The 14,241-nt window shown below is 38.1% G+C and overlaps 1 protein-coding gene across 6 annotated transcripts in view; it reads right to left on the bottom strand.

Moving 5' to 3' along the window:
* The window catches only part of RPS6KA5 (ribosomal protein S6 kinase A5), a 68,932-nt gene that overhangs the window by 15,599 nt on the left and 39,092 nt on the right, over positions 1-14,241 (bottom strand). For all 6 annotated transcript variants that reach the window (XM_084208473.1, XM_084208475.1, XM_084208478.1 and 3 more), the window contains 4 exons: positions 11,925-12,028; positions 3,185-3,335; positions 1,850-2,011; positions 501-626 (listed from right to left, as the gene is read on the bottom strand). In XM_084208473.1, coding sequence (XP_084064599.1) covers positions 501-626; positions 1,850-2,011; positions 3,185-3,335; positions 11,925-12,028 — 543 coding nt within the window. The remainder of the gene's footprint in view (positions 1-500; positions 627-1,849; positions 2,012-3,184; positions 3,336-11,924; positions 12,029-14,241) is intronic.

Genomic DNA, 14,241 nt, shown 5'->3' with positions numbered 1-14,241 from the left:
CAGTTGAAGATACAAAATATTCAGACAAACAGGATCAAAGGTGGTCATACATACATTTATCCACAAAACTATGTGCTCATTTGAGGACATCACAATAGCATGTGCTCTTATAAGGCTTCACACAACTATATGCTCTTTTGGGTAAATATAACATAGATGGAATTATTATACAATAAAGTAGCTTCAGAAATATCTAAGTGTTTGGCTGAATAAGAACTATCAGGAGTATTAATATTATTATTATTACTACTACTACTATACTTCAGTCTTCTGGAAAACTAGACAATCATCTCATTTTTCAGATTAAACTTCAAGCATAGTATCACATGCAAAATGTGATGGATCATCAGATGCTTGAATCATCTGAGGAGCCATTACAGAGAGTTGATAAATGAACGATGACTATTTTGTAATCCACAGCCTAGCTTATGATTGCTGCTTGGGAAGTTATACACAGTTTTAATTTAACCAAATTAATTAAATTTTTATATTATTATTACCTTCATCATAGCACTTCTGGCAATAGTTGTCATTCCAGGTCGCTCATCCCCCACATAAAACTGGAAAGGATCTACTGTAGCTGCATTGCGTTTAAACAAAATAGAAGGTGCAACGAAAGAATATCCCTATGAAATTAAAACATCAGAAAAGGCTAGAGCTTGATACTGTTGCACATAAACTATTATAATACATAGGAAACAACAAAAGTTTCAGAAGAATTTTTCAATAAATCAGAATTTTTGTATCATAATAGAGAAATTGTAACTTACTCTGTTCAATATGAATAGGTGTCTGCCTGAAATTATTTATATGATCCTCAACAGTTAGAGACAAAACAATAATACTACAAGAATTCTAATTAATGCTAATCTGGCTCAGCTACAGTTGCTTTACAATAGTGATAAAGGCTTGCACTTCAAGCTAGCCAGCTTCCCATGATATCTTCAAGGTAAGGTATGGAACAGTTTGTATGTTGTGATGTAAGCATCAAACAATTTTAAATGAATAAACTTTATATCAATGTGTGTGGGCAACAATGTGCCCAGTTTGAGTATCATAATAACAGCTGTGACTACCACTGCAGGGTGAATCAGGTGTTATTAAGACACACATAACCTTCTTGATACAGTCACTGTGAATCTAATAAGATCCAAAATATGACACTACATTCCTCTACCCTGATGATTAAGCTGCTCAAAAACAGACAATAAAAAGCAACAAAGCAAAACAATGGGAGAAGAGAAAGCAATCCAAACCGCTGTTCACCTCTGCAGCTTTGGTACCAAGCTGGTTGCACATGAGCTGTTTCTGCCCATTTGACATCCAGACTGTGTAGTCTAAGAAGGGATCATTCTTTAATAGCACAGAAGGGACAGTAAGGAAAGCTTAGTTACCCATCTGGAAACATCAGTCAAGTAACTAGAGTCCTCCTACAAAACGTGGAGTTTCAGCTCCCACTTTCCAAAGGATTACTTCAATTAGCACATAATGTGGAAATGGGTGAATTAAATTGCTCTTGTCGAAGCTGGCAGCCCAGGCTGATGGAGTCAAGATGACAAGACTCATGAGGTACAAAAAAGTCAATAAAGAACAGACTGACTTTAGTCCAACAAGTAGGACATTCAGCTGAGAATGGAGAAACAAGGAATTTCGTATTTGCAGTAGGACTGTTTCCACCTTTCTCATTTTGTAATTATTGAGCAAAAAGCCCTGGGAACTGGGACTAGAAGGTACACAATTAATTCCAAAAACTTAATAGGCAGAAGGTGGAAAAAAATAAGCTATCTATACATTAGGAATTGTTCAAAAATCATTTTCTTAAAAAAATTAATTTGAGTTTTTAAAATACCTGAAATATTCTTTCAGAAGTCTGAGGGGTTGCTGCAGGAGAGTATGTTGGATCCATTTCTGTAAACTCTTCTGCAAAATTACTGACATCCAATTCATCTCTGATTACTGGTTTAAATGGAGCTGGTATTTTTTTGGCAGCTAAGTCCTCCCAATTCATATTCTAAACAAAAAATAGGAAAATAAATTGAATTAAATGAAAATTTTACAGAAAGATATTGGAAAGCAAGTTTTTTTCCCAACATACAGTTCTAACTCCCTTTGCCATTTTCCACAGGCAGATGAAAAACATTCAGATTATGCTCTACTAATTTGCTTAATTCAAGCTGAGCAGTATCATAGCTATTTGTATATAGACAGAATCCAAAAAGAAATTCAACATAATTTAACAGTAGAGATGTGCCAAACAATTAATGTGATGGTCCTTGAATTTCCTCCTCTATTTCAGAATAAGCAATGTTTATATTTTTGTAAGCCACAGCTCATGCATGTAGTATCTTCAAGTTTTCATTGCCAATTTCTATGCTAATAACTGATGTCAGCTTTCAGAGCCCTGAGAGCATAAACCTCCAAATTCTTACTTGCAGGCATGACTAGAAAGAGGAAGTATAGAAATAGCAGATATGAGAAAACTGCCCTGTTACTGTAAAGGACTGGAACTGAAATTAAGTTATATGATAGCAAAATGCATCACCCAAACAAACAGTGAATTAGGGAAGTTTAACTCTATTTAACTCCACTTTACTTCAGAAGCACCATGAACACATAATTTGTTTTTTTCAAAGAAAGCACACCATTTTAACCACAATAGAACACTAAAGATATTGTATGCAAATCCAATCTTCATCATGGTTTGAAAGCAAATGTTAATACACTGAAATCTTAACAAAATTAAAATTTACTATACAAGACTAAAGATTTAATTAGGCCAAGGAAAATAGAGGAGTTTGGTAAATTTTATTATTATTAAAATTTTACTAATAATTCTAGTGGCAATCTTTAAAAAAAGCCTTTCAAATAAAAACCCAACAGACAACAACACAATTTCAGTGTTTTACATTAAGCCTTTTGATTTCAGCAGTGCATCTTTTGGCTTCTGAAGTAACTGATAGATACAGACAGAATATATTAAAAACCTAGCATGCCCTTCTAATACACACAAAATCCATACATACAAACACATGGATATTTTTACTAACTTCAATGCAATTATTCATGCAACTAATAGGTCTCTAAGTTGTTCTGTTAAGAGAACAACACAATTTCCTTAGACTTTGATTTCATAAGCACTAATGCAGAATAAGTGGGATCTGCTGTGTTTTGTTGTTTGCTTTACCTGGAAAAAGGGATGCTGTTTGATTTCATCAGCATCAGTGGGACCACAACCTAGCCTCTTCTTGGGGTCTTTCATTAAAAGACGCTGAATTATATCCTTAGACAGAGCACTCATTTCTTGTGGATAAGGTGGCTCACTTTTTAATATTCTCCTTTAAAACAAACAAAATAACAATGTGGAAGTCACTTAAAATGTTTAAAGAGTTACCATATTAATGGAAGCATTAACATTTCACTTACACTTCTATTGTACCGAAAAGCAGGAAGATGACAAATATAAAACCACCTTTTTTTTTAAAGGTTTAAGGAATTGCAGACATGAAACTGAACATCTGAAGAGATAAATTATGTAACTCAATCCACAAAAAGAGAACAATCCTCATTTCACATACTGAGTTTACTATTGAAAAGAAATCACAGTTGAAACAGATAGCTCCACGAAGAAGTCAACTTGATGCCTAATAGTAGTCAAACCAAAAATAATTCCAACATTAAAATGTACTAGAAAATAAAGAAAAAAACCCCATCTTTGGGCCATTGGAAGATTGCCTTCACCCTCTGTGTTGTGTGCAGTGCTCATGCTTTGTCTCAAATAAAGGCATTGTAACTGGAAAAGTTTTAGAGAACAGTAGTAAGATTAATCAGACATAGAATGTGTTTTATAAAAAGTTTTATAAAAATGCTAGGACTATCTAGCTTACTGAAAAGATAACTCAAGGGAGCTGGGCAGTGTTTCCCTCAAAACAGTAAAGAGAAAGTAAACAGAGACCTCACCACTTTTTCAATACAAAAACTAGATACCATTACATTGTGCCAGTGGAAGTCAAAACCTTGGAAGACTATGTAGAATCATATTTCAATTCCTATTTTTTATATCTGCAGTTCCCATAGCTCGATATAAACAGGTAGGAAAATTTTCCTTCAGTTACTCCAAATCTAAATACTGAAGCAAAGGACTCTAAAGGAAAGCAACACACCCAAAGACACACGAACAGGTTTAAAATAGAGACACAAAAAACCTCTCAGCATACAGAATCACAGAAAAGTTAAGGTTGGAATAGATCTCTGGAGGTCATCTGGTCCAACTCCCCCTGCTCAAACAGTTACCTAGAGCCAGTTGTTCACAACCACGTCCAGAAACTCTTCAAGTACCCCCAAGGAGAGAGACTTCACCCCCTCTTTTGGGAAGCCTGTGTCAGTACTTGGTCACACTTGCAGTAAAAAAGTGTTTCTAGTGCTGGAGGGAACCTCCTGTGTTTCAATTTGTGGGCCCTATCTCTGGTCCTGTCACCAAACACCACTGAAAGAGCCTGGTTCCCTCTTCTTCGCCTACTCTCTTCAGGCATTTATGCACATTGATGAGGTGTCCCTAAGCCTTCCCTTCTCCAGGTGGAAGAGTGACAGCCTTCTCAGCCTTTCCTCATATTGTCATCAGCCTTTTGCTGGACTCTCTCCAGTATGTCCAATACATCACTCTCATGCACTGGAGAGACAGAAGTGGAGCCAGGACTCCAGATGTGGCCTCAGCAGGGCTGAGCAGAGAGGAAGGATCATACTCCTAACCTGATGACACTTTGTGTAATGCAGCCCAGGATACCATTTCCTGCCTTTGCCACAAGGCCACATTGTTGGCTCAGGTACAGTTTGGTGTCTACATAGCCTGATGCATAGTCACTGTGGTGACTTCGGCTTACAGTGCCTCCACTAAACACAAACTGAAAGATATTGAAGCCATGAGAGACTGAGGCTGAAATGAAATGAATTTGTGGCAATACTAAGATCTCAACTATTGTATGTTTCTGCCAAAGCTTAAGTTGATCGCTGCAGGACATTCCTAAATTTTGTTCAGAGTTACTGCATGACACATCCTTAAGAGTTAGCTATCCCATGAGAAAATTTTTATTTTGAAATCTCTAGCTTCTTGGATTAGTCCAAAAATAGATGTAAACAGATTGCTTCCTAAATAATCCTGTTCTGGCAGTGTGGAAGAAGAAAACCAAGTTCAAAATGTGCATATCCCAGGGGTAGCTTCTACAGACATAGTATGCAATTTCAAGCAAACAAAAAGACAAAGCAAGCTAACCTCTTGGTTTAAGTAATGCTGAAAGGAGTTAGGAAAACACAGTCTGAGTTCTAAGATGGTGTAAAGGTCCAGGATTATTTTTAAAATGATATATATCTGCCAGTAGGGCTGTGATTTAGACCCTTTCTACTAGCAGAAGTAACAGCAACCATAAGACTTCTCTTCAACTTCTGGACACATTTCACGTTACGGAACAGGAGAAGAAGACACAATATTATCATATGTCTTTTTAATTAGGGATGTTAATACCAAATTTAAACATCACTAAACCAGAGTATTCTTACACTGCAGGAGTGGTGGAGAAGTAAAGATTTGGTCTCTTCTGAAATCACCCAGTTTCAGAAAGGGGAAGCAGGTAAGGAAGTAAGAAAACCTTCCTGTTGTAAAGACAGAAGACAGGACACCTTGATAGAAAAATTATTTTATTTACAGGAGGGCCAATGAAATCTACAATGTTTTCATAGCTTGAAAATCACTGCAGTTAGAGAAGTCTGAAGAAGCTTCTTTATCAACTTTTCTGATAAAAGAATCAGGAAGGCATGAAACAAAGATTCTGGAAAACAACAAGTTCTCTTTGGGCTCTCAGAAGGGCCCAAAGAGAACCCCTCCAATCAGTATTTTTTGACATTGATTTCTAAAGCAATGAGATTGAAACTCTGGGATGTCCTTAGAAATCAAAAGGGAAATTCTAGAGCAAGTTCTTTTCCACACACTCCAGGAACCTCCTAAACAGTTTCCTCTCTGCTGTACTGTATTTCCAGCAGATGTACAGTAAGCTTTATATTGAGTATCTTCCATCTCTTGACCATCCTAGAACCCACTGCAGAAAAGGCAGCATTTTGCCATGTTCCATTATAAGTTGCCAGTGGCTTTAATTCAAAAATACTTTTGAGGTTGACTGATACTGGAAAACACTGATGATGCTCTGGATTGGCTCACAGAACCATATTACAGAGGTAGTGAAGACCAAAGCTACCTTCCTTAGAAGTACCAGGAGCCACATAAAATTATCATGGAATTGAAGTACGTGAAGCTGCAACCACATGAATTAGGATGGAAATCAAGCTGCTAGAAAAGAAAGACCAGATTGGATCAACGTGTGAGAGAGCAGAAATTTGTGAAGCGGCTTGATCAAGTGAAGAGAGTCTGGTTTCACTAGTTCAGCATTACTGAAATGCTGTACTGAGGATTACTCAAGGCCCTAACAGTAGCCCATGCAGTGTTCAGAGGACAGAAGCTGCATGTATCAAAATCCTTTCTGGGATGTGTGTGCTTCTGTAAAGAAGCTATTGCCTTTAGATTATCAGTCCTTTCCTTTTCTCAATCACCACCATTCTTTTGTATATTTCATGTTTACGGGGCTATCCACATTGTTTATGGTAGTGATCCAGTAACAGTGACAGAGGCAAGCAGGAAGAATTAAGCATCCTAAGTGGCAATTGGGAAAGCTGAAGGAATACTCTGCTGCATTTATTGCTTTTCCTGGCCTGGTATAAGCCCTCTGAGCCGGGGCAAGCTGAGATTACCCTGCTGATGAGAGAACTCTGGCTGTACTGAGCACTCAGAGAAACCACCCCTTGCAGATGTCAAAAAGTTTAACTCTGCATGAATCATTTCCATCTTACCCATCTCTGTGGCAGACTGTGCAGAACTAGGAGCAATGCCACTGGTATTGTTTTTCAGGAACTTGGGCTCTGATGAGTTTTCCCCATAAAAACTACAGACCAAGAATACATATGATAATGCAGAGGACATACTAATGGATGATAAGGAAGAAAAGGGGATGCCCAATCTAATTCTACAGTACCTTGAGAATTGCATGTCTTATAATGACAGTCTATTCCCTGGCCCTCTGCTTTATGCCCAAAAATGGGTGCTGTATCTTTAAAGTGGGGGTCAGGGTAGGCAGTGGAACCTTGGGCTCTTTGGCAGATTTTTTTCAAAGCCTCACTCCCCAGGTATCCAGGTGCCAAAGGAGTGTGGTTTTTTGCTTGACTAGCTTGATTTTTTTGTTAGCCCAGGCAAGAAGTTTTTTTCCCTTTTCCTGGCCTTGGAGAAGCTGCAGCAGCAATCCTTTGGCAACTTTACCAAGGTAAACTGGACAGTTTGTTTAATTCTGAGATGAGAGAAAAAGGGACCTGCAAGACAGGAGTTGGTCGGGACCAGCAAGAGTAGAGGGGCCTGAGGTATTGGGCTCTGTCTTGGCTCCATACCTCAGAAAAGCCGAGCCAGTGAGAGAGAGCACACCAGCCCCAGGCGCTTCATCTGCTGTGAAGAAGGGACCAACACCACAGAGTCAGGTTCTCACTTATTTGCCCAAACTGCTGTTTGACTCTCCTGTTCAGTTTTCTGGATTTTTTTTCCCTGAGAGAGAAGCCACTATCTTCCACCTACCATGTGGTGAACTGGTGGGGTTTTGGTTTGGTTTTTTTTTCCCCCCTGGCATTCTGGGTTTTTGTTCCACTGCAGTGGGGAGAGGGGGTAAGGTTTGACACTTTTATCTCTAGCATTTATTTACCTTTTTCCTGTAAATTCCTTGTGGGAATTCTGTTTGTCAAATAACCATTGGAAAAGGCTTTTTCACTTTCATCCACTAGTATTCATTTCCTATTGGCAGAAAGGGATTGTTGGCACCCTTTTTAGGGGAAACTACTCATTCCAGAGTGTTTTCTTCTAAGCTTGTCTCTAAACTGAGACATTGTGTTATAAGCACCATCAAAAAGATACATATCCATCTGGATATACAGGGAATAAAAGAAAGCCACCCCAAGCTGTAACCCTGTTAAAGGGCAAATGTACAGGACTTCCAAAGCAGTCTTCACCCTCATACTTGAGAATGACCCTGTCACCTCTTGTTCTGAACTGAACTCTCTAGTTCTTTTGTTCCATCTTGGAGCAGTCAGACACGTATGCACACCTCTGGTTCTACACAAGTCAGAAACTGTGCTACAATACCTAAAACTTTCTTTAAATCATCTGCTTTACTGAATGGTTGAACAGATCTATAGGCAGACTCACTCATGCACTCTAATGTGCATCTAAACATAAAAAATGCTGTACATTACAGACAGGCAGCTAAAAGCTCTAGGACAAAATACCTAGAAGAAATCATACAAATTAGAAGTTGGATTTAATGATTGTTCCATCCTTTAAAAGATCTAGCAATCACTAGAGTAAGTCACTGATTTAAGAAGGAAATCAATAAAGAAAGGCATCCCAGTACAAAGCTGTTATGTGTCTTCCCAACAGCTCAATGAAGAAAAGGCTTCTTGCAGGATCACAAATGAAGTATCTCCACAGGATCCAATAGATTGTCAGATTCCAGCTGTCCTCCATGAAGTTTAAATAAAGTCTAACCAACTATGTTAAAGTCCACGGGCTGCTACTAGTGTTAGTATGCTAATATGGCATCATACGCTTCTATAGATTATTTTATAGATGTATATATGCATTTAAAAAAAAAAGTTTCTCTCTATTCATAACCCTAAAGCTGCTAAGATTTTTTAAATTGCTGCACAGTTGCAAACTAGTACTCCAAAACCTTCCTGCTCATTTTATACCCTATACATGACAAGACCCTCAGAATCAGCCCCCTAAAATGGATTTGTCTGTCTTTCAATTCAGCACTACAAACTACTCATAGTCAAAGTGAAAATACTGGCTGTGTCGTCAGTCCCAGCCCTTGCTTGCCTATGCTTTTCCAGGATGGCTCTTATCCCTGGCTCTGCAGCAATAGAAGTTCAGAATTCTCAAAAATGAAAGGAAAATTTGGGAACAAGGGAAAAGAAAGGGGAGAGGGCACACTAGAAAAGGAGAGAGATTGGAGTAGTTATGTGACTTTTTTTAATTTGAGTTTAATAACCCATACACAAAGCATGTGAACGAGAAGCCTTCAGAGACAGTGATAAAAGGCAACATTTGCACTTAACTTGCATTTTCCATGAAAGAAGTCTACAGTGTCACCAAAAAGATTATTATAGAAGAACAACACAATTTCTCATCAAAAAGATAAAAAAAATAGAAACTATATACTGTTTCCAACACAAGAATAGAACTCTTCCTTGGAGAGATATTTTAGAACAAAGTTTCATTCTCAAATTTAACACCAGACAACCATTGTGCCACATGAGCGAGTAAAATTATCTAAAAATATCTAAGATTACTCCCTACCTAGGTAAAATAAAATACCTAGGTATTTTAATAGGATCCATTTAAAAGACAACTTTTTTTTCCCCTAAATTCAGAAAACTAAAACCCTGCCTTCAACAGTTTGTGAGCAAGTAAAAAACTGAATTCTCTAAGTCTGTTGCAATCAGCAAGTTTAGGCATATTCAGGTTAACCCACATAATTTTTGGTTAGAACAACCTTGCTATCAAGAAAGAAGTTTGTACCAACTCCTATCTCTGTGCCAGTAATTTCATTATCAGGGGCAACTGTCACTATTTGGTTTCTGTTTGCCTGCTCTCCACTACCCACAGGGAAAGCTCCAAACACACTCCTGGTTCTCCCAAAGGCATGCAACAGTCACCATACCCCAGAAGGTTCCACACAACTCAGGGCAGCAGCAATGCTCTCCTATGTTCTTAAAAGGATCAGAACACTCATGACAAACTGCAGACACATAACACTGAAATGATCCAACAAAGAAATTGCTATCAGTGGAAAGGATTCATAAACCACTGGGTCTTACGAGTACAGGAGTAATACAACAGAGATGAAATCTAGTCTGAAATGCAATCACGTAACTGGGAATAAGAAGATTTCAGCTATATAGCTGGGAGGAAGAACTACAAACCAGAGGGTCATCAGTTGAAAGTGACAGAAGAAGAAAAGAAATTAGATCTATCATACCAGCACTGGCATCAACAAGAGCAACCCAAGTAAAAGGAAGTATTTTTTTGTTCAGATAGTAAATTATCCCTTCCGTTAACCAAGATCTCCTTGAAACATCAACAAGAATAAATTGTCCATATGTAAGAAAGAACAAGAGAAGCTAAGTTAAGGAACGGCTTTTTCAGGAAACAGCAAGACTGGGGAACATTTTCAATATAGGAAACTGTAAAAATTTAACTTCTAAATTTATCAAAATAAAAACTGAAATACCATAGGACTGCTGTCTATAAATGCATAGCAGAAACATCCACCAGAATATAAACAGACTGAACAGCAACACAGTAAACTTGCCACAACTAAAGAAAGCAAGTTATTAGCTGTCAGCACAGATGTTAACAACCTTGTAGTCATTCAAATTATCAGAAATATTACTATCTTAAAAAGCACTGGAGAGCCTACCAAAAGAAAGTCGTCCTGTAGAATACATAACTAAAAAGTTTCCCATTTTTTGGGAAACAATATCTGTAAAGTTCAGTTCAAGGTTATCTCTAAAAAAAAAAAAAAAAAAAAAATTGTTACTCCTTCAGAGTCCCATCTACTAAATCTTGGGAATCACAATTACCAAATTCAACCATGGCATAAGTAATCAGTAAACCAAACTTCTAACCTTAAATAGGGCAGAAAGAGATAACTGAAGTTTTAACTGCAATATAATAACCAAGCAGGTCAAGTCCTGAATTTTCTTTTGTTAATGGACTCCTCTCTCCCCTGTACTTTTTCTACTGACTCAAGTTTCCTGTTTGCTGTGGTAGAGAAGTAAAAACCAATAAAGAGGCTTTAATCTCCCAAGAAATTGCCTGAATTTATAACATAAGTAAAATAAATTCTCTTAACAATTGAGGTATATTCTACCATCCATTACAACCTTAAATATCAAGTGATTTCAGGTGAGGGTCAGAACCAGGGCAATACCTTCCAACAGAAGCAAGACTATTCTTAGTGTGGGGACTGGACTTACAAGCTCATTTTGACACCAGTTAGCAATTTGAGCAATTTAAGACCTCAACTTCCTGCTCTAAAAGAAATCCAGTAAAAGGAAATTTTTGTTTTGGGGGAGATTTCAGTAATGTGTTTTGGAGAAGCTTATTGCTTTGTCTTTTAAAAATGCTCCAGTGCTTTTACAGAGGTACTGAAAACAAACCTTTGAAGCGTGGAGATTACTAAATGTAACAAAAAGTTTCTATGTAAAAGATAAGAATGGTATAGTTCATTTCATTTCTGTAAGTATCATATTAATTTCTTCTCAGATATGCAAATGGGCTAAGAAAAGATCTTTGTTTCATGCTATACACTAATAAAATAAACATAATTTGTAAGAAAAAGGTGGGAGTAGGGTACATTCTGACACTTTTAAATCTGCAGTCTGCCAGAACAACCTAGCAAGAGCTGATAAAAAAGTGTCTCTAGCTAAAGATATCTCTAATGTATTATGATTTGGAATGTGATAATTCTATTTACATATACTTTGGTATGTTGTTTGAGTTCCTTTTCAACAGTAAACATGCAACAGGGCTAAGTACCTACAAGGCTGTGGCTCCACCGTAGTTTAAACAAAACAGGCCTTTTGTAAAGTCAGTCCTACTAGCTAATAAAAGCTATCTACTTTCCAATATCATTCTATTGAACAGAACTGGAGCATATAAAATGTTACCATGGCAGCACTTTCTTCCTAAATTTTAAATTAACAAACTCTCACAAAACATGGATCATGGCATAAGGATCACCTGTTAGCAAGCACATATATTTCACTGCTTTGAGTCTTACCTAGAAATCTCTGCTTGGGAATTCTTCTCTCCGTCAACTGTAAATGGTGATGCTCCAGTTAATAATTCATACATAAGAACACCAACACTCCACCAATCAACAGCCTAGAGAACAACAGTAATTATGTATGTTATGATACGCTGAAGTAAAATTGTTAACAAAAGAAGGAACAGAACAATCCAAATAGAAAGCAACTAGCATAGTAAGAACCTACCTATATACAAATACAAAGGCAAAAATGGGATACAATGAAACATAAACAACTGTGGTACTGACTGAAGGTATTTTCTGTGATTAATTTGATACTGAAATCTCTGCATTTAGCTTGTTCACTAATTTCTCAAGCTTTCTACTGACTACTAAATTTCCTTTTGTTTTCCTGACAGAATTAATTTTGATTTTTACTACTGTGATGTGATATGAATTCTAATACACAATCAAAATAACGAAGGAACCTAAGGATTGCTAAGAAGTAGTGGAACTTGAAGTTTTATGATCTTGAGAACAAAATTAAGGAATGTTCAAAAAGCAGAATTTAAAATCACAGTCAGCACAGGCACCTGAAAATGCTATGAAATCATAGAACAGTTTGGATTGGAAGGGACCTTAAATACCATCTTCTTTAACCCCCTGTCATGGAGGACAAGGACACCTTTCAGTAGACAAGGTTGCTCAAAGCCCTATTCAGCCTGGCCTTGAACATTTCCAGGTACAGAGCATTCATAACCTCTCTGGTCAACCTGTTCCAGTACCTCATCAGCCTCACAGTAAAGAATTTCATCCTAACACCTAATCTAAATCTCTCCTCTTTTAGTTTAAAGCCATTCCCCCTTCTCCTGTCACTACATGCCCTTGTGAAAAGTCTCTCTCCATCTTCTTGTAGGCTCCCTTCAGGTACTGGAAAGCCATGATGAGGCCTTCTCCAGGCTGAACTCAATTCTCTCAGCCTTTCCTCACCTCAGAGGTGCCCCATCCCTCTGATCACCTTGGTGCCCCCTTCTCGGGACTTGCTCCAACAGGGCCAGGTCCTTCCTGTGCTGGGACCCCAGAGCTGGATGCAGCACTGCAAGTGGGGTCTCAACAGAGCAGAATGGAAGGGCAGAATCCCCTCCCTCACTCTGCTGCCCACACTGCTTTGGATGCAGCCCAGGACACAATTGGCCCTCTGGGCTGTGAGTGCCCATGGCTGGATCATGTCCAACCTCTCACCCACCAGCACCCCCAAGTCCTTCTCAGCAAGGCTGCTCTGATCTGTTCATCCCCACCCTGTGTTGACACTGGGGGTTGCCCTGCCCCAGATGCAGCACCTTGCACTTGGTCTTGTTAAAACTCATGAGATTTGCATGCCCAGTTCTTGAACTGGATGGTATCCCATCCTTCAGTTTTTGGTTGTTGTTGTTAGTAACACCACCACCAACAACTTTTTAAATGTTTAAATATTTGAATCACCATTTGTCTATTTAAGTTCCTGAAGTTTTTCACTTAGGTAGTATCTGGTTCTGTCAGATATTCCAAACCTGACAGATTTTCAAGGAATCTACTTAAAAGCACAGTTCCTTCCTGTTATTAGCTCTATGACATTTCCAACCTTGAACACAAATTCAGCCGGTTCACGTTTCACCGGTTTGCTATTTCACACAGGCAAAGCTTTGGGGAAAACCATGTCACCAGCATCCTACTGCTGCAATGGATCATGGGTAAAACAGTGGTTTTGCATGTTAAGGAACTTTAGTAAGGATCTAGCACAAGCCTTGTTACTCCCACTTGGAGAGTTTACTGCATTTTGGTTCCTGTTCCTCTGCCTGCTATCCATGGCATGGACAGCTCCACACGGTACAGGCACTGTTCAGTTACCGTCATCCAGTGCTGCACCTCAGGGGCCTTAGAGAGATGGGTTGTGGTAACACATGGGATATTTGGCTTCCCAGATACTAATCATATTTCTCATACCTCATAACTTCCAAAATACTTCTTTCTTTCTAAAGGAAGGATGCTACTACAAATAATAAAAGAAGCAGTTTAGTCCTTTCAACAAAACTAATTAAAGGTGTTTGAACTTGTCAGGTTTACAGCCATGAAATCTGAAAATCAATGAAACTTCTGCTTTACTTGCACTGGCAATATTAATATAATACAGGAAGACAACTAGTGAAATCCCAACAATTTTTCCACATATTGTACTTGGATTTGCTTCAAAATATACAGAATCTGATGTATCATATATTCAGCCAAGAGTATCTAGAGGAACTACCTGATGAAGTCTCTGTACTGTTACTAATTATCTTTGCAAATAAATAATTCTCAGAGAAAATAACAA

This window comes from Fringilla coelebs, assembly GCF_963513975.1.
Source record: "Fringilla coelebs genome assembly, chromosome: 6".
Lineage (NCBI taxonomy): Eukaryota > Metazoa > Chordata > Aves > Passeriformes > Fringillidae > Fringilla > Fringilla coelebs.
The sequence above is the reverse complement of the archived record's forward strand: the minus strand, read 5'-3'. Positions and strand labels throughout refer to the sequence as shown.